The following is a 21,979-nucleotide window of genomic DNA, read 5'->3' as shown; positions in this document are numbered from 1 at the left end:
TCGATCATGGTTCGAGCCTCGATCATGGTTCGAGCCTCGATCTTGTATACAAAAATAATAATAAATAATAAGAAGAACCTTGGGCCGAATCTCGCGCTTCACCAGTGCGCGTGCGCGAATTTACGTCACGCCGGCAGCGAGAAGGGGTTCCCCAACACGAACCAATCAGGAACTGCCGCGTCACACTTATATGATCTCAGAATTCCTGTGACAGGAATTCGCGTTACACTGGCTGGAAGTCATTCGCTAGAGGCGCTTCCTCAGCGCTAATAACTGGAGGGACACGGATGGAATAGCAAGAGCTTGAGTGATGTAATAACTGGAGGGACACGGATGGAATAGCAGGAAGGACAGAACAGTGGAATAGCAGGAAGGACAGAACAGTGGAATAGCAGGAAGGACAGAACAGTGGAATAGCAGGAAGGACAGAACAGTGGAATAGCAGGAAGGACAGAACAGGGGAATAGCAGGAAGGACAGCACAGTGGAATAGCAGGAAGGACAGAACAGTGGAATAGCGGGAAGGACAGCACAGTGGAATAGCGGGAAGGACAGAACAGTGGAATAGCGGGAAGGACAGAACAGTGGAATAGCGGGAAGGACAGCACAGTGGAATAGCGGGAAGGACAGAACAGTGGAATAGCGGGAAGGACAGAACAGTGGAATAGCGGGAAGGACAGAACATGGAACCACAGGAAGGACAGAACAGTGGAATAGCAGGAAGGACAGAACAGTGGAATAGCAGGAAGGACAGAACAGTGGAATAGCAGGAAGGACAGAACAGTGGAATAGCAGGAAGGACAGAACAGTGGAATAGCAGGAAGGACAGAACATGGAACCACAGGAAGGACAGAACAGTGGAATAGCAGGAAGGACAGAACAGTGGAATAGCAGGAAGGACAGAACAGGGGAATTGCAGGAAGGACAGAACATGGAACCACAGGAAGGACAGAACAGGGGAATAGCAGGAAGGACAGAACAGGGGAATAGCAGGAAGGACAGAACAGGGGAATAGCAGGAAGGACAGAACATGGAACCACAGGAAGGATAGAACAGTGGAATAGCAGGAAGCACAGAACAGTGGAATAGCTGGTTGTCTCGTGCATTTGAAGAAGGACGCACTATCATTCCAGGTTGGGGATAATTCCTCAAGGAAAGCAATATCAGTGCAGAGCAGACTCACATCGCGGTCCTTCATCCCCATACTGCTCATGTACACTGCTGTTGGGATCTTTTCTCCTTCCGTCTCCGCACAACCTCATCTCCAATCAACAAACCCCGTTCACGTCATCTAGAGTCGTCGCAGTACCATTTACTCACTTGCATCATCAATGTGAAAATGCTCAAAGCAAGGCCAAGGAATTGGACAAAAGGACACAATGACTTCGTCCACACCCTTTATAGGCAATTTTAATGATAGGTTAGGCCTCATTTAATAGCAATTACAATTTAGTCGAACATTACTTTTCCATACAAAAAGCATTCCAACACAACTTCATCACCGAGAAAGAAAACCTCCAGGGAAATCCTTTACCCGACACCTTGGACCACGAAAAGCCACCAACCGGAAGCGCATTGCCTCTTACAAAGACATCGGTCTTGTACGACATCGGTCTTCCTCTTTTGGATGATGGTCAACAAGGAGAATCGGGAGGTGTTAAGATTTCATAGTTGTGCCATTTATAATGTTTTTCAATCCTGGCAAAAACAAAACAAACATTCCAATCCCAACGAGGGGGTCTTAATGTTGACCTGAATGACAAAATAATTCCAGTGAAAGCAGAACATAGGGCAGGTATACAATTCCCTTCACTTCCAGGCATTTGGGTGTACGAGGGGAAATTCTTCAAAGTAAGGGATTGGGGAATGCTGGGATTCTTCTTCATCTAGGGGATTCTAGGCAATGATCAAAAAAGGTCATCCTGCAGGTACGAGACCCAAGGTAACCGCCAATATTATAAAATTGCATACAATCGTTTAAAAATATAGTAATCTTATCACGATACTGTAACGAAGATAACCGAGCGGGTAATGGGTAATTTAATTAGAATAGTTATCCAGATATGCCTTGCTTCTTCAAATAGCATTGGATTCAAAATGGCGTCATGTCAAAGGACTGATGGGCTCTGCTCTGGTTGGCTTGTGCGGTACATGTGATGCGATTGATATCTCTGGAAACCGGAGCCGTGCCAACCGATGAGATTCGAACATCACCATATACACATCCAGAGTCCGATCCATTCTGCGAAGATCCAATCAGGCGGAGCGTGACGTTGAACGTTAGTGATGTGGGCGTTCAGTTAATCAGTTCAGTTGGGAATCCCAAAGGGCAAGAGTTGCACTCGAGATCATGGTGTGCCAGCAGCACACAGCATAGAGACCCTCATCGGATCACCACCCTCGAGGTGCTAAGACCTGGGACTTCAGAGGCGTGAGCTCTGAGTCACTGACGGTTCAAGTGCAGAGACGGGGCCTGTAAACCGCAGCTTGTCCATCATCGGCCTAGGGCGCAGCTGTTGGACGAGCACCAAACTCACCCTCAGGGTGAGGAGAGTCCCAAGCTTCATTACCCCACATGGTCAGTGTGAAGTGGGGGAAAGTGATTGGGTCACTCTGAAGGACTGTGTCAGTCTATCACATCCACATCAGGGCAGGGGGAAGTAGATGTCGTCCTGTATCATCCCGGTCTACGCATCTGGGTTGTACACTACTTAACGACTGCACTACGCATACGCTAATAACTAGCAGTCTGGAATCTCTAGTTACACTCTGTGAGAGGAATTACTAAATTTGAACTTGAACTAGAACTGCCACTTTATAACTGCTGGCAGTGAGGACCGGTTTCCTCCGCCTTCCTGCTTTGACACAACCCCACTTTGATACAACCCCACTTTTAAAGTCACTTATGAAGAATTCATAACTCGTCAGTGCAAAAAGTTGCACATTAATTAGTTATGCTAATTAGAAAAAACTATAGCGCCATCTTGTGTCCATTATTATATAGCTGTGTATAACTGAAAGGGAATTCTAAATATAAAGTATGTAGGCATGGGGGAACTATCAAGGTCCGACACACACACACACACACACACACACACACAAATCCACATCCCCATACACAACCACACACACATCCCCCCCTCCCCCACACACACACATCCCCCCCTCCCCCACACACACACATCCCCCCACACACATCCCCCCCCCCCACACACACACACACACACACACACACATCTCCATATACACACACACACAAACATACATCCCCACACAAACATGCACATCCACACACACCCATCCACACACATACACATGCATCCACACACATACACATCCACACAGGCTTACTTGGGGGTTCTCCATATAAAATCTGATCGTGTCATATTTTCGTCAAAAATAGTCGGACTTTTGCCAAATTTGTTTTCGTCGAGTGTGGGTATACCCGAGAGTGTCAAATCTGAAATCTGAATTTAATTTGAGTTTGAAATGAGCCTGTGAGGTCACTCCGTGTGCAGGCTGCACGTCATGTACAGTGTTAATTAATTAATTCCCCCCTCTCGACCTGACCATATTTCATATTATTGAAATATTATATATCCAATTTCTGACCTGACCATATTATTCCATACCTGACCATATTTTATCCGATTTTCGCCAGGTTTGCAGCGGTCGAGTATTCAACTACCTTAGCGACTACCAAAACTGAAAGCCGAATTTAATTCCGAGTTGAAATGAGCCTGTATGGGCCGCCTGCACAATTTGCGCCAAAGGGAAATTAAGGCATGGCCCTCAGCAAAGGTGCGATTTCTTTATTTGACGATAACTTTAAAACTACAAATCCCACAAACTTCCAACTTACCTTATTCTTCTCTCGTGTTCTTATCTCTCGATATCACCAAGTGTATGTGAAGCTACGATGCAGGAAACCAATCAGTTACATGGCCTGAAAAAAAAAGTTGCGTTTCTTCTTCTTTCAACAATAACGACTTCTAGCTTCCAGACCGTACAACCAATCATGTTGAAATTTTAAACACCTATTCCCATCGATGAGAGCAACATTACATTAAAATGTCAAGCCGATCAATGCAGCGGTTCAAGAGATAGAAGCTTTTTAAGATTGTCATTCAATTATTTATTGCGGCCAAACCATGTGACTTATCGAAACTTCCCAAGTAACGTTTTAACCTCCCCACATGGAGAACATTTGTGTAAAGTTTCCCCTCGATAGCTTCAAAAATTAAGGAGGAGATAGGATTTAAAATTTTTATGCTTAAAAACATCATAACTCCTAAACGATGTGATGTACAACGCCGTCAAGCAGGACCTTTTTGTTCGGCATAGGCATGCGATTCTGCATGCAAAGTTTGGGCTCGATCTGTTCAGCTGTTGTGAAGAAAAATGGGTTTTAGTGTTTTTTCATGAAAAACAATATGGCGGCCAAACCATGTGACGTATGACATCGAAATTTTTTGCATTCTGAATTTTTTTTCACTAAGGTCATGTAAAAAAATATCATATTCGTGGCATCAAGGGGTCTATTTGTCAAATTCTAACTTCGTAACGTTAGCACTTTTCATATCCGAAATAAACATGTTTTTTGGTCCCATCGCAGAGTTCTTTTGAATGAGCCATGACTCCATTTTTTCCATTGAGTCGTTTTGGAGATAGAGGGGCAAAGTTGAAGGTGTTTTCCAAGATGGTGCCTATACCACGTGACCTATGACGTCATAATTAGCAGTAAAAAAAATTGTACATGTCTAGCCGATCACTTGATGAAAATTTCATGTCAATCGGACCAACAGTTGCTGAGAACGTTAATTTTAAAGTTTTGGAAGTGAACGTCTGGTGGAAGAATAAGAAAAATTCTAGGAATAATAATAGGTATTAACCTAATTATATATTTTGAATATAGCGAACACTGAAGACGAATTGGAACACAAATCGGAGGGTTATCAGTGCTTCAGTTCTGAATTTGGCAAAATTGTACGGAGTCTCGTCCCGCGTGCACATGCATACAACATTGCTTCGGTCTGTCTGGCAGTAAAATAAAAATAAAAATCATTTCAAGCAGGGAAGTTGCTGTTTTCAGGGATGTCATAAAGGATGCAAACAGCAAGCATGAATAACTAATTTATCCTGTTAACTTAAGGCAGTGTAAACGATGGTGTATCCCAAATGCATAAGTGGTGGTAAATTTCTGATTAAATGCTTTTTTTCCTACAGCTTGTAAAACTTTTCTTTTATTTTAATTGAATTCTAAGTATAAATTTTTGAAATCACTTGTTTGCTCTCCGGGCAGAGGAACATCGCTATTTGGTCAAAATTGTGGCGCCCAGCAAAGTAATGCCTGAGATTACTTTGTCAAAAAAAAAAGTTTGTTTAGCGCATCTTTTCCTCAAAGATCGTTCCAAAAGTCTTCTTTCTCCGAGAAGAATTGACAGTTTTTGTGATTGCGCAAATACATGGATAAACCTCGATGTTGATGAAAACCGAGGGGGTAACCCTTCCCATGTCCTTTTTCTCAAGAAAACTTTTAACTGTAGTTTAAATCTACTTTTGTTTCTGTTCTGTGTTGTCTCTCCCCATCTCTGATTGCATGGAATTGTCTCGATAGGTTTTAAAATAAGTAGATGTGTCGGACCATGGGTTGGGGTAGATAAACTAGTTTCACTCTAGGCTCGTTATTTACCTTCCCTGTTCCCATCCCCGTTATTTACTTGTTAATAATGTGCATTATTTTTGAAGTGTTTGTTCTGTCCAACCACCATTTGTCCATTATATTTCATTAAACAATTTTTTTTATACGTGAATATTCAACGAATAATGTCATCGGCATGGCAAATTCTTATTGGTCTGAAAACCAATTGTAAACAAGAAAAAGAGCAATCAGAGATTGTAAACCCTCGCCAGGATGTATTTTCAGTGGTTTTAAGGCTTTTGTGTTAAAACAAATATGGCGGCCGAACCACGTGACCGATGACGTCATCATTATTTTTTTTCTAAACTAATTTATTCCAAGATTATGCTCAAGAAATTTCATCTTGATTGGATGAAGTTTTGTACTTGTCGAATTATGACGTCATAATGGAGGCACCTATGACATAATCATTAACATATTTTATTCCCTATGGAGAGTTCTTTACAATGCGCCATGTCTCAATTTTTTTCGATACAGTGCTTTCGGAGATATAGAGGTGCAAAGTTTTTTGGTTTTTGCAAGATGGCGGCCAAACCACGTGACCGATGACGTCATCATTATTTTTTTCCTCCACCAATTTATGCCAACTTGACGTTCAAGAAATTTCAACTTGATAGGATGAAGTTTTGTACTTGTCGAATTATGACGTCATAATGGAGGCACCTATGACATCATCATTAATAGCCGGCGAAGCTGGTGATGTGAACGAACGCATACGTATTATGTTGAAAAGCCAGCTGTTGCTGGATCCTTTGAGAATTTCGAAGCTTTGACGCACCAAATCACACCATGGATGCCGCCATCTTGCGGATGCGGAAGTATACATAAACAATTGCGAAAAAGTTCAACAGGTGTTTGTTTCACCCGTCTTTTTTTGATTCACAATCTTATGTTGAAAAGCCAGATTTTGCAGGATCCTTTGAGAATTTTGAAGCTTTGACTCACCAAATCGCTCCATGGAGGCCGCCATCTTGCGGATGCGGAAGTATGCATAAACAATTGCGAAAAAGTTCAATAGGAGTTTGTTTCACCCGTCTTTTTTTGATTCACAATCTTATGTTGAAAAGCCAGATTTTGCTGAATCATTTGAGAATTTCGAAGCTTTGACGCACCAAATCGCTCCATGGAGGCCGCCATCTTGCCAATGTGGAAGTATACATAAACAATTGCGAAAAAGTTCAACGGGAGTTTGTTTCACCCATCTTTTTTTGATTCACAATCTTATGTTGAAAAGCCTGATTTTGCTGGATCCTTTGAGAATTTTGAAGCTTTGACACACCAAATCTCTCCATGGAGGCCGCCATCTTGCGGATGCGGAAGTATGCATAAAAAATTGCGAAAAAGTTCAATAGGCGCCCGTGGAACTACGTAACTTCCGGTTCGTGCACCCTTCGCGGCAACAGTCGCGACTCTGGGGCATTTTCGAAATTTTTCTCTTCTTTAGTGGTAGACCTAAAAAGCCGAATGAGGCTTCAATCCCATGCTCCCATGCTCAGTAGGTTTGTCTGATTTATGATGTTGTCCTGCACGTACCGGTATAAGCGATTTACATAAAGAAAGAAAGCTCGGTTTGATTAACGACAGTCACACATTTCCGTTGAAACGGCGCCATCGTCTGATCTGTCGGCACTGATCTGACTGCAAGCTTACTTCTTTTGGTGGAGGAAGCCGCAGTGCCCGGAGAGAACCAGCCCTGACAGCGACTGAAGTTGGAAGACTACACACATATTGTGAAAACGTATGTTAAGCCCAGTTAAAATTTCTTAAAATAGGCCCTAAGGCTAAGCTAGCACATTGTATAGTTACTTCCTTAAGCTTCTTGTGACATTTATTGTATGTAGGTATTGGGGAGGACTGTCTGCTCTTCTCTTTTACCAAGTCTTACCAGGTACAGTACCTACTACACCTACCTACTACCAACTACCTAACCTACTTATGCCATAGTGATGGGTAAAATAGTGGCAAGAGGCTTTGGCTTCGCCGGCTCATTGCGGCTTTGCAGTAGGGTACTAGTATATTTCATTCCCCATGGACAGTTCTTTACAATGAGCCATGTCTCAATTTTTTTTCTATTCAGAGCTTTCCGAGATATGGAGGTGCAAAGTTTTTCGATTTTTTCCAGGATGGCGACCGAACCACGTGACCTATGACGTCATAATTATCATTAAAAAATTCTACAGGTGGAGTTGCACCTATGGTGAAAATTTCCTGTCAATCGGACCAACGGTTACAGAGAAAATCATATTTATTCTGTGCGGACAAACAGCCAAACAAACAGACACAGACAGACAAACGGACTCAAATGCAATACCCTCTCCTCTGGTGAGGGTAATTAACACTGTGATTAATTAGTGTAATTAAAGCTTACACCCATAAGCCTACTGCTCGGTTTAATCTTCAGAGATAACAATCGGTGAACCGAGGATCTGGTGGGGTGACCCGAGGATCCGGCGGGGTGACCCGGGGATCCGGCGGGGTGACCCGGGGATCCGGCGGGGTGACCCGGGGATCCGGCGGGGTGACCCGGGGATCCGGCGGGGTGACCCGGGGATCCGGCGGGATGACCGGGGATCCGGCGGGGTGACCCGGGGATCCGGCTGGGTGACCGGGGATCCGGCGGGGTGACCCGTGGGTCCGGCGGGGTGACCAGGGGATCCGGCGGGGTGACCCGGGGATCCTGCGGGGTGACACGGGGATCCGGCGGGGTGACACAGGGATCCAGGTGGGTGACCCGGGATCCTGCGGGGTGCTGCGGGGTGACCCAGGGATCCTGCGGGGTGACACGGGGATCCTGCAGGGTGACCCGGGGATCCGGCGCGGTGACACGGGGATCCTGCGGGGTGACCCTGGGATCCGGCGTGGTGACCCGGGGATCCGGCGCAGTGACCCCAAGATCTGGCACAATGACACAGGGATCCTGCGGATTGACCCGGGGATCCGGCGGGGTGACCCGGGGATCCGGCGGGGTGTCCCGGGGATCCGGCGGGGTGACCCGTGGATCCGGCGGGGTGACCCGGGGATCCGGCGGGGTGACCCGGGGATCCGGCGGGGTGACATGGGGATCCGGCGGGGTGACATGGGGATCCGGCGGGGTGACACGGGGATCCGGAGGGGTGACAGGGATCCTGCGGGGTGACCCGGGGATCCTGCGGGGTGACCCGGGGATCCTGCGGGGTGACCCAGGGATCCGGCGGGGTTACACAGGGATCCTGCGGGGTGAACTGGGGATCTGGCGTGGTGACCCGGGGATCCGGTGCAGTGACCCCAAGATCTGGCACAATGACACAGGGATCCTGCGGATTGACCCGGGGATCCGGCGGGGTGACCCGGGGATCCTGCGTGGTGACACGTGGATCCAGCGGGGTGACACGGGGATCCAGCTGGGTGACCCCGGGATCCTGCGGGGTGACCAGGGGACCCGGCGGGGTGACACGGGGATCCTGCGGGGTGACCCGGGGATCTGGCGTGGTGACCCGGGGATCTGGCGCAGTGACCCCAAGATCCGGCACAATGACACAGGGATCCTGCGGATTGACCCGGGGATCCGGCGGGGTGACCTGGGGATCCGGCGGGGTGACCTGGGGATCCGGCGGGCTGACCTGGGGATCCGGCGGGCTGACCTGGGGATCCGGCGCAGTGACCAGATTTCCGGCGGAGTGATTGGGGATCCGGCTGAGTGATCCAGAAATACAACGTGACCATGGAAACCGTTAAGTAAATTTGATGCAGGAGGCCATTCGGCCCAACATGCCTGTGCTACACTTACACCACATTAAATAAATTGGTCAAGCAAATGACTTCATATCATTGGGGGATGGCGGAGAGGGGTGGGGATGAGAAAAGTGTGGCAGGCTCAGGGACATCACAAGTGTTAAAAATGGGAAAGTTGTTTTTTGTGTGCTCGTATTTTTCTCATTATTATTTTATAAAAATTGGTGGGGTTGGATGGGCCGGTTTTATGGTGAAGAATGTACAAGACCAATCACACCATATCCCTTGGTGAGACGCTCACAGACATCAAACTCAACAAAGATGTACACAATCACCCATCCAGACTCGAGCTACCTACCAGTCCTACCAATATCCCAGTACGCAGTACCCCTCTATCCCCAATGCCTCTTAAGTGCCTATCCAATTGCAATTGAAACCTATCTACCGCTTCTCCTACCACTACCTTTTGAGGGAGACCATTCCATGCATTAACTATTCTCTGAGTGAAAGACCCCTGCCTTAAATCCACTCTTCTTTAGTTTCAGGCTCCTGTCACTGTCTATTCTGCTGAATAATTCTTCTGCACTTATTTTGTCGATACCCTTTATTATCTTTAAACATCTCTGTCATATCCCTCTGCAATCACCTCCTTTCTCATGTGTAAAGAAAGTCCTGTCTCCTTCAGCTGCTCCTCATAGCTGAGTCTAGCTAGGCCCGGAATCAATCTCGTATCCCTACGCTGAACTCTGTCAATGGCAGCTACGTACTTCCTGAGAAGTGGTGACCAAACCTGCACGCACTATTTGAGATGAGGCCTCAATAAATTCCTGTCCAGTGTTAAAACTACCACCTTCGATTTATAATGATCACTCTGTGAATACAACCCAAAAACCGTTAAATTGCTATCCTGACGTCAAGGAACCGGACACGCGACAATACAAAGGTCTCACACGTGGTTCATCCTTTGGTATTTCAGCACTGAAGGTCTCACGATAGACGGCAGATCACACCCAACAGAAGGGTTCAATAAAGCTTCTTTACACGTGACTGGCCTCGTGCTTTTTACAGTACGCTAACCCTCTGAAGGTCTTGCCACACACGTTGCATGTGTACACTCTCTTTAGCTGGTGGACCCGCATGTGCTGATGACAGTTCGACAAATCTGTGAACGTTTTGCCACAATCCTTGCAAGTGTAAGGACACTCGCCCGTGTGGATTCGCGTGTGCCGATGAAGACCCGACGAATCGGAGAAGGCCTTTGCGCACACGGTGCACACGTAGGGGCGCTCCCCCGTGTGGATCCTCATGTGTTGCCGACAATTGGACAGCACCGTGAACCTTTTGGCGCAAACCGTGCACGCGTAAGGACGCTCGCCCGTGTGGATTCGTGCGTGCCGACGGAAATCCGACAGGAAGGAGAAGGTCTTCGAGCACACCGAGCAGGTGTACGGGCGCTCCTGGCTGTGTTTGCACACGTGCTGCTGACAGCTGGACGATTGGCCGAATCCCTTGCCACACACGCTGCAAATATAGGGTTTTATTCCGGTGTGAATCCGCGTGTGTTTCAGGAAGCTGCGTTTGCTCTCTGTGCTGTAAGGACAGTCGTTGCATTTGTACTTTTTGTCGCTGGAAACCGGGTGATGCCTCTGCGTGTGAAGTTGCAAACCGGCTGCGGTCACGAAAGCGCAAGCGCACTTGCTGCAGCGGAACTTCTTTACGAACCCCGCTCCTCTACCTGTGAGGTACATAGACACAAAATAAGGAAGTCAGTTTGAATGCTTTCAAATACCTCTATGTTTGCATCCTCTATTAAAACCAGCAGGTAATTCCGCATAATGTAACATGTGACATATTGTCTATGTGTATGTGTGCCCTAAATATGTTGTGAGATTAAATCAACCCTCCACCCCCAATGCAACCCTGAGTCCTCAATTCCTTCCCCACTACAACTCCGAGTGAACCCCTCCACCCCTCACCACAATCCTGTGTCCTCTACCCCCTCCCCCACTACAACTCCAAGTCAAACCCCCCACCACAACCCCATGTCCTCAAACCCTCCCTCCCCCCGCCTCCCTCCCTCCTTACCCGAACCTGAGTCCTCAACACCATCCTCACCTAAACCAGAGTCCTCAACCCCCTCCCTATCCAACAGTCAGTCTTCAAAACCTCACATTCCCCACCTCCTCCCAACCCACTGGATCACCCTCCCCTCCCCCCCTCCCCCACCCCACAGGCAATACAGAGTCCTCATTTCCCCCACCACCCAATCCCGAAACAATAACCACCCAATCCTGAAACAATAACCACCCACCACCCAATCCCGAAATAATAACCATCCACCACCCAATCCAGAAACAATAACCACCCACGATCCAATCCCGAAACAATAACCACCCACCACCCGATACCGAAACAATAACCACCCACGATCCAATCCCGAAACAATAACCACCCACCACCCAATCCCGAAACAATAACCACCCACCACCCGATACCAAAATAATAACCACCCACGATCCAATCCCGAAACAATAACCACCCACCACCCAATCCCGAAACAATAACCACCCACCACCCAATCCCGAAACAATAACCACCCACCACCAAATCCCGAAACAATAATCACCCACCACCCAATCCTGAAACAATAACCACCCACCACCCAATCCCGAAACAATAATCCCCCACCATCCAATCCCGACAAAACAATCACCCACCACCCAATGCCAAAACAATAACCACCCACCACCCAATCCCGAAATAATAACCACCCACCACCAATCCCTAAGTAATAACCACCCACCACCCAATCCCGAAACAATAACCACGCACCACCCAATCCTGAAATAATAACCACCCACCACCCAATCTGCAACAATAACCACACACCACCCAATGCCGAAACAATAATCACCCACCACCCAATCCTGAAATAACAACCATCCACCACCCAATCCCAAAACAACAACCACCCACCACCCAATCCCGCAACAATAACCACCCACCACCCAATGCCGAAACAATAACCACCCACCACCCAATCCCGAAACAATAACCACCCACCACCCAATCCTGAAATAATAACCACCCACCACCCAATCCCGCAACAACAACCACCCACCACCCAATCCCACAACAATAACCACCCACCACCCAATCCCGAAATAACAACCATCCACCACCCAATCCCATAACAACAACCATCCACCACCCAATCCCAAAATAACAACCATCCACCACCCAATCCCAAAACAACAACCACCCACCACCCAATCCTGCAACAATAACCACCCACCACCCAATGCCGAAACAACAATCACCCACCACCCAATCCTGAAATAATAACCACCCACCACCCAATCCCGCAACAATAACCACCCACCACCCAATGCCGAAACAATAATCACCCACCACCCAATCCTGAAATAATAACCACCCACCACCCAATCCCGAAACAATAACCACCCACCACCCAATCCCAAAATATCAACCATCCACCACCCAATTCCGAAACAATAACCACACACCACCCAATCCCGAAATAATAACCACCCACCACCCAATCCTGAAACAACAACCACCCACCACCCAATGCAACAATAACCACCCACCACCCAATCCCAAAATAATAACCACCCAGCACCAAATCCTGAAATAATAACCACCCACCACCCAATCCTGCAACAATAACCACGCACCACCCAATGCCGAAACAATAATCACCCACCACCCAATCCCGAAACAATAATCACCCACCACCCAATCCCGAAACAATAATCACCCACCACCCAATCCCGAAACCATAACCACCCACCACCCAATCCCGAAACAATAACCACCCACCACCTAATCCCGAAGTAATAACCACCCACCACCCAATCCTGAAATAATAACCACCTACCACCCAATGCCGAAACAATAATCACCCACCACCAATCCTGAAATAATAACCACCCACCACCCAATCCTGAAACAATAACCACCCACCACCCAATCCCGAAACAATAATCACCAACCACCCAATCCCAAAACAATAACCACCCACCACCCAATCCCGAAACAATAAAGATCCACCACCCAATCCTGAAATAATAACCACCGACCACCCAATCCCGAAATAACAACCATCCACCACCCAATCCCAAAACAATAACCACCCACCAGCCACCACCCAATCCCAAAATAATAACCACCCACCACTCAACCTTGAGTCCTAAACCCTTCCACCACCCAATCCCAGAGGCTCTCTATATATTACATATGCAACTACAACGGTGCTCGGTCAAGCACTTACAGTCACATGAAAAAGTAAGTACACCCCATGTAAAGTTTTGACTTTTTCAACATATTTCAACATACAGCTATTTGATCTTCATTTCAACAATATTGATAGATAACGGTGATATAATATGACAAATATCATGAAACATTTACATTTTGTAGTCCATTGTATAATTTAAATAAACATAAATGCAAATTTTGCATGTGGAAAAAGTAAGTACACCCCTACATTTATCACTACTTCAAATACCTAAAATTAGAATCAGGTGCACCAGCTCAGGTGCAAATGATTAGAACATCATTAGAGAGGATCTTGGAGGAACCTGTCTTATTTAAACGTCAGACATTTAGTTTGGTTTGCTCTTTGTTGTTGAAGTGTGTGGCGTCACCATGCCTAGATCAAAAGAGCTCTCTGAGGTCTTCAGAAAGAAGGTTATCGATGCCTACGAGTCTGGGAAGGGATTTAAAAAGATCTCCAAACAATTTGAAATCAATCATTCGACTGTCCGGAAGATCATCTACAAGTGGAGAAGATTCCAAACAACTGCCAACTTGTTCAGGCCAGGCCGCCCCAGCAAGTTCAGCCTGAGAGCAGACCGCAAGATGCTGAAAGAAGTCTCTAAGAACCCCAGAATGTCATCACGGGACCTACAGGTAGCTCTTGCCACTGTTGATGTCAAAGTGCACGAGTCTACCATTAGAAAGAGGCTGCACAAATTTGATCCACATGGGAGGTGTGCCAGGAGGAAACCTTTGCTGTCCAGAAAGAACATCAGGGCAAGACTAAAGTTTGCCAATGAACACCCAGGCAAAGACCAGCACTTCTGGAACAATGTGCTCTGGACAGATGAGTCAAAGGTAGAGCTATTTGGCCACAGTACCAGAAGACATGTTTGGCGAAAACCAAAGACAGCATTTGACCACATTAACCTGATACCAACTGGAAAGCATGGTGGTGGAAATATTATGGTTTGGGGCAGCTTTGCTGCATCAGGGGATGGACAGTCGAATGATTGATTTCAAATTGTTTGCTCACCATCATAGAATCCACTATGAATTCTTCATTGTACCAGAGGGTGCTTGAGGATAATGTGAGGCCATGTGTTGGAAAGTTGAAGCTCAACCGAAGGTGGACCTTGCAACATGACAATGACCCTGAACATACCAGTAAATCCACCAAGGAATGGCTGAAAAGAAAGAAATGGAGGGTTCTGGAATGGCCAAGTCAAAGCCCGGATCTAAATCCCATCGAGATGTTGTGGGGGGATTTGAAACGAGCTGTGCATGCAAGAAACCCTTCAAACATCGCACAGCTGAAAGAATTCTGCATGGAGGATTGGGCAAAAAATTTCTCCCAGTCGATGTCAGAGACTGGTAGACAGTTATAAGAAACGCCTACTTGAGGTTGTTTCTACCAAAGGGGGCAATACCACCTATTAGAGCCAAGGGTGTACTTACTTTTTCCACATGCGAAATTTGCATTTATGTTTATTTAAATTATACAATGGACTACAAAATGTAAATGTTTCATGATATTTGTTATATTATATCGCCTTTATCTATCCATATTGTGGAAATGAGGATCAAATAGCTGTATGTTGAAATATGTTGAAAAAGTCAAAACTTTACATGGGGTGTACTTACTTTTTCACGTGACTGTATAGTTTTTGGCCCGATCTCTCAATTATGAAAATTCCTTTGAAAAAATTAAATAATTTTAATATCCGGTTACGGATCTTCAGCAAAATCGAATCAATTCATCCTTGTCACACACACAACATGTCCAGTTTCATCTGAATCCGTCAATAACTTTTTGAGATATCCTGGTCAAAGACAAAGAGACAGACAAACAAGGGTGAAAACATAACCTCTGTCCACAAATTGGCATACACTTACTGTAAGAGATACTTCATCAAATGCTGCGGGCAATTACCAAGACTCACCATCCCCTGAGTCTCTTCCAGATAATTCAGGATCGACAGAGTCTTCGCCCTTGATCCGCACGACTTCAGCAAATTTTTCTGGATCCATATCCTTTAACTTGGACAACGGATCAAGACTCTGTTCCGGGTCTCGTTGTGTACAAATCATATCCATGTACCGACACAGCTCCATGTGCATGGTGTAGGTGATTTTTCGTGCGGCCAACGAACGGAGTCGAGTCCTCACGGCAAAGGGCTCGGCCCGGGCGCAGAGCCCTGCGAGGATCTCCGTCCCCATACACGTAACCGCTGCTCGAAGCGACTCCTCCGTCAAACCCCGGGTCTCCAGCCAGGCCGGGATGGGACTGAGGCCACCCCGAGCTCTCATCCAGTCCATGGTCTGAGGTGAAGCCACACAAAAATAATAATTAATGTACAGATAAAAATGGAAATTGCAGAAGCATTTTAGAGGAGATGTAGTGGCCAGTGGTGAGGGAATTGTATTAAAATGTCGAGTCGGCCTACTTAGCATTCCCAACCGAACTTATGTCTCATGATGCTTGAAACCCAATGTGTACAAACAGCACAGGAAATGTGTCAAAGTGTAAATGAATCGAAATGACTGCAAAATGGAGGAAACCGTTCAATCAAACGACCAAAAGCAGCGGCTCACACATCGCGTTGTATGCTAGAATATTGCACAACTGCAAACCAACTGGAAAGGTGTTCACTATCAACTTACCTGAACAGGTCAAATCAAAGAATCCATCCAGTGAACCTGAACTACTGATTAACTGCATCCGTACAGTGACCCTGAACTACTGATGAACTACATCCGCACAGTGAGTCTGAACTACTGATGAACTACATCTGTACAGTGACCCTGAACTACTGATGAACTACATCTTTACAGTGAGTCTGAACTACTTATGAACTACATCCTTGCAGTGAGCCTGAACTACTGATGAACTACATCCATTCAGTGACCCTGAACTACTGATGAACTACATCTGTACAGTGACCCTGAACTACTGATGAACTACATCCATACAGTGAACCTGAACTATATCCATACAGTGAGCCTGACCTACATCCATACTGTGACCATGAACTACATCCATACAGTGAGTCTGAACTACTGATGAACTACATATCTGTACAGTGGCCCTGAACTACTGATGAACTATATCCGTACAGTGACCCTGAACTACATCTGTACAGTGACCCTGACCTACATCCATACTGTGACCCTGAACTACATCCATACAGTGAGTCTGAACTACTGATGAACTACATATCCGTACAGTGGCCCTGAACTACTGATGAACTATATCCGTACAGTGACCCTGAACTACATCCATACAGTGAACCTGACCTACATCCGCACAGTGACCCTGACCTACATCCATACAGTGACCCTGAACTACATCCATACAGTGAGTCTGAACTACTGATTAACTACATCCGTACAGTCAAGGGTTCAAACATCGCACACTGGCGGACATCTTGGTACCTTGTACCTGTTGCTTAGTTTGAGCCTGGGGAGTAACTGCTGAAATCTATATATCCGGGTTCTTTCCGAGATTTGTTCTTTCTATTTCTTTCTACTTTTTCACATTTCTCTTTATTCATTCCTATTCTTGCTTTTTTCCTTATTTCTCTCTTTCTTTATCTATATGTGTCATGTCTTGCTGTCCGGGACAGGCTGCCATCTGTTGGTCAATTTCGAGAATAACGCCGAATATAATTATCCTGTTCCCTTATTGGCTGCTGGAGGTCATGTGCTCTAAGGGTCATAGTGCAGATTCTCCATTTTGAAAGGCTGCCTTCCTTCAGAGTTGAAGATAACGATCAGATGGTGCAATATTTCTCCACCTTCTCGCATTTGTGACTTGGAGAGCTTTGTAAGTTATGTTTGTTCATTTTAATCCACGAACTTAATTGATAAGAAAGTTGATGGTTAAGCTATTCGGGAGGGCGCCATTTTGTGCAGCCGTGTAACAGCAGCAGCTAATCTGTAATCTGTATACAAAACTCATGCTACGCTAATGTGCTATAAATGTTATTCTGTTACTGAGAGGTTATTGTGTTTACAATATATACAAAATGTACAGCCTTTATATACAAGATGTACAGCTCTTTATATACAAGATGTACAGCTCTTTATATACAAGATGTACAGCTCTTTATATACAAGATGTACAGCTCATTATATACAAGATGTACAGCTCTTTATATACAAGATGTACAGCCTTTATATACAAGATGTACAGCTCTTTATATACAAGATGTACAGCTCTTTATATACAAGATGTACAGCTCTTTATATACAAGATGTACAGCTCTTTATATACAAGATGTACAGCTCTTTATATACAAGATGTACAGCCCTTTATATACAAGATGTACAGCTCTTTATATACAAGATGTACAGCTCTTTATATACAAGATGTACAGCTCTTTATATACAAGATGTACAGCCTTTATATACAAGATGTACAGCCCTTTATATACAAGATGTACAGCCTTTATATACAAGATGTACAGCTCTTTATATACAAGATGTACAGCTCTTTATATACAAGATGTACAGCTCTTTATATACAAGATGTACAGCTCTTTATATACAAGATGTACAGCTCTTTATATACAAGATGTACAGCTCTTTATATACAAGATGTACAGCTCTTTATATACAAGATGTACAGCTCTTTATATACAAGATGTACAGCTCTTTATATACAAGATGTACAGCTCTTTATATACAAGATGTACAGCTCTTTATATACAAGATGTACAGCTCTTTATATACAAGATGTACAGCTCTTTATATACAAGATGTACAGCTCTTTATATACAAGATGTACAGCTCTTTATATACAAGATGTACAGCTCTTTATATACAAGATGTACAGCTCTTTATATACAAGATGTACAGCTCTTTATATACAAGATGTACAGCTCTTTATATACAAGATGTACAGCTCTTTATATACAAGATGTACAGCTCTTTATATACAAGATGTACAGCTCTTTATATACAAGATGTACAGCTCTTTATATACAAGATGTACAGCTCTTTATATACAAGATGTACAGCTCTTTATATACAAGATGTACAGCTCTTTATATACAAGATGTACAGCTCTTTATATACAAGATGTACAGCTCTTTATATACAAGATGTACAGCTCTTTATATACAAGATGTACAGCTCTTTATATACAAGATGTACAGCTCTTTATATACAAGATGTACAGCTCTTTATATACAAGATGTACAGCTCTTTATATACAAGATGTACAGCTCTTTATATACAAGATGTACAGCTCTTTATATACAAGATGTACAGCTCTTTATATACAAGATGTACAGCTCTTTATATACAAGATGTACAGCTCTTTATATACAAGATGTACAGCTCTTTATATACAAGATGTACAGCTCTTTATATACAAGATGTACAGCTCTTTATATACAAGATGTACAGCTCTTTATATACAAGATGTACAGCTCTTTATATACAAGATGTACAGCTCTTTATATACAAGATGTACAGCTCTTTATATACAAGATGTACAGCTCTTTATATACAAGATGTACAGCTCTTTATATACAAGATGTACAGCTCTTTATATACAAGATGTACAGCTCTTTATATACAAGATGTACAGCTCTTTATATACAAGATGTACAGCTCTTTATATACAAGATGTACAGCTCTTTATATACAAGATGTACAGCTCTTTATATACAAGATGTACAGCTCTTTATATACAAGATGTACAGCTCTTTATATACAAGATGTACAGCTCTTTATATACAAGATGTACAGCTCTTTATATACAAGATGTACAGCTCTTTATATACAAGATGTACAGCTCTTTATATACAAGATGTACAGCTCTTTATATACAAGATGTACAGCTCTTTATATACAAGATGTACAGCTCTTTATATACAAGATGTACAGCTCTTTATATACAAGATGTACAGCTCTTTATATACAAGATGTACAGCTCTTTATATACAAGATGTACAGCTCTTTATATACAAGATGTACAGCTCTTTATATACAAGATGTACAGCTCTTTATATACAAGATGTACAGCTCTTTATATACAAGATGTACAGCTCTTTATATACAAGATGTACAGCTCTTTATATACAAGATGTACAGCTCTTTATATACAAGATGTACAGCTCTTTATATACAAGATGTACAGCTCTTTATATACAAGATGTACAGCTCTTTATATACAAGATGTACAGCTCTTTATATACAAGATGTACAGCTCTTTATATACAAGATGTACAGCTCTTTATATACAAGATGTACAGCTCTTTATATACAAGATGTACAGCTCTTTATATACAAGATGTACAGCTCTTTATATACAAGATGTACAGCTCTTTATATACAAGATGTACAGCTCTTTATATACAAGATGTACAGCTCTTTATATACAAGATGTACAGCTCTTTATATACAAGATGTACAGCTCTTTATATACAAGATGTACAGCTCTTTATATACAAGATGTACAGCTCTTTATATACAAGATGTACAGCTCTTTATATACAAGATGTACAGCTCTTTATATACAAGATGTACAGCTCTTTATATACAAGATGTACAGCTCTTTATATACAAGATGTACAGCTCTTTATATACAAGATGTACAGCTCTTTATATACAAGATGTACAGCTCTTTATATACAAGATGTACAGCCTTTATATACAAGATGTACAGCTCTTTATATACAAGATGTACAGCTCTTTATATACAATATGTACAGCTCTTTATATACAAGATGTGCAGCCCTTTATATACAAGATGTACAGCTCTTTATATATAAGATGTACAGCTCTTTATATACAAGATGTACAGCCCTTTATATACAAGATGTACAGCCTTTATATACAAGATGTGCAGCCCTTTATATACAAGATGTACAGCCTTTATATACAAGATGTACAGCCTTTATATACAACATGTACAGCTCTTTATATACAAGATGTACAGCTCTTTATATACAAGATGTACAGCTCTTTATATACAAGATGTACAGCTCTTTATATACAAGATGTACAGCTCTTTATATACAAGATGTACAGCTCTTTATATACAAGATGTACATTTATATACAAGATGTGCAGCCCTTTATATACAAGACCAGCAGAAGTACCCGGCATTGCCGGGCGGGGGAGGAGGAGGGGAGGGGAACGGGGGGAAGGGGGAGGGGGAGGGGAAGGGGGGGAGGAGGAGGGGAGGGGAAGAGGAGGGGAGGGGAACAGGGGGAGGGGAAGGGGGGAGGAGGGGAGGGGAAGGGGGGAGGAGGGGAGGGGAAGGGGGAGGAGGGGAGAGGAAGGGGGGAGGAGGGGAGGGGAAGGGAGGAGGAGGGGAGGGGAACAGGGGGAGGGGAACAGGGGGAGGGGAACAGGGGGAGGGGAACAGGGGGAGGGGGGGGGAAGAGGAGGGGAGGGGAAGAGGAGGGAGGGAAGAGGAGGGGAGGGGAAGAGGAGGGGAGGGGAAGGGGTGAGGGGGAGTGGAAGGGGGAGGGGAGGGTGTGGGGTGCCCGGGGGAAGAAGGGCCCCTCCCCCCTCCCCCTCCCCCTCCCCCTCCCCCTCCCCCCTCCCCTCCCCCCTCCCCTCCCCCCTCCCCCTCCCTCTCCCCTCTCCCCCCTCCCCTCTCCCCCCTCCCTCTCCCCTCTCCCCTCCCTCTCCCCTCTCCCCCCTCCCCTCCCCTCTCCCCTCTCCCTCCCCCCTCCCTCTCTCCCCTCTCCCTCCCCCCTCCCCCCCGTTCCCCTCCCCCCCGTTCCCCTCCCCCCCCCGTTCCCCTCCCCTCCTCTTCCCCCTCCCCTCCTCCTCCTCCCCCCCCTCCCCTCCTCCTCCTCCCCCTTAACACCAGGGGGGTTGACTCAGCCTGTCATCCTACCGAGGTCGGCAAATTGAGTACCAGTTCACTGGTAATTCCCTGTGTGCCGCAAGAGGCGCCTAACAGGGTTGGCGGCACGAACCCGGAAGTCGGAACTCATTGTCGTCAAATAAATGTAGCATGTTTGTTTCACTCTCTGTCACATGCCGTTGGTCCCATGTCAATCGGATGAAGTTGAAAAAATTTACATTACGAAGTTTCTCTGGGACGCACTGATTCCGAATAATGAAGTTGAAAAATTAACGTTCCGAAATACGCTAATTACGCTAACAGAAGCGCTGGCGCTGCGAAGCGCTAGAGGGAGCGCTGCGCTCCCTCCCTTCGATTCCCTCCCTCTTCTGCTAGCGCTTCTGCGCTAATACGCTAATTTTAAAACCCGAAGTTTTTTTAAATTTAAGGTGTGCTGTAGTTGCTCTGAGACGTACT

At 45.0% G+C, this 21,979-nt stretch overlaps 1 protein-coding gene across 1 annotated transcript in view; it reads right to left on the bottom strand.

Annotated features, from left to right (window-relative positions):
- Positions 1-1,383: 1,383 nt before the first annotated feature.
- The window catches only part of LOC137416461 (uncharacterized), a 46,495-nt gene continuing 25,899 nt past the window's right edge, over positions 1,384-21,979 (bottom strand). The window contains exons 2-3 of the mRNA XM_068102060.2: positions 15,636-16,014; positions 1,384-11,146 (exon numbers count right to left, since the gene is read on the bottom strand). Coding sequence (XP_067958161.2) covers positions 10,449-11,146; positions 15,636-16,014 — 1,077 coding nt within the window. The 3' untranslated portion in view covers positions 1,384-10,448. The remainder of the gene's footprint in view (positions 11,147-15,635; positions 16,015-21,979) is intronic.

Source organism: Myxine glutinosa, chromosome 1, assembly GCF_964187855.1.
Source record: "Myxine glutinosa chromosome 1, kmMyxGlut1.1, whole genome shotgun sequence".
In the NCBI taxonomy this organism is placed as follows: Eukaryota; Metazoa; Chordata; class Myxini; order Myxiniformes; family Myxinidae; genus Myxine; species Myxine glutinosa.
Note: the sequence above shows the minus strand (reverse complement) of the source record. Positions and strands in the feature narration are given on the sequence as shown.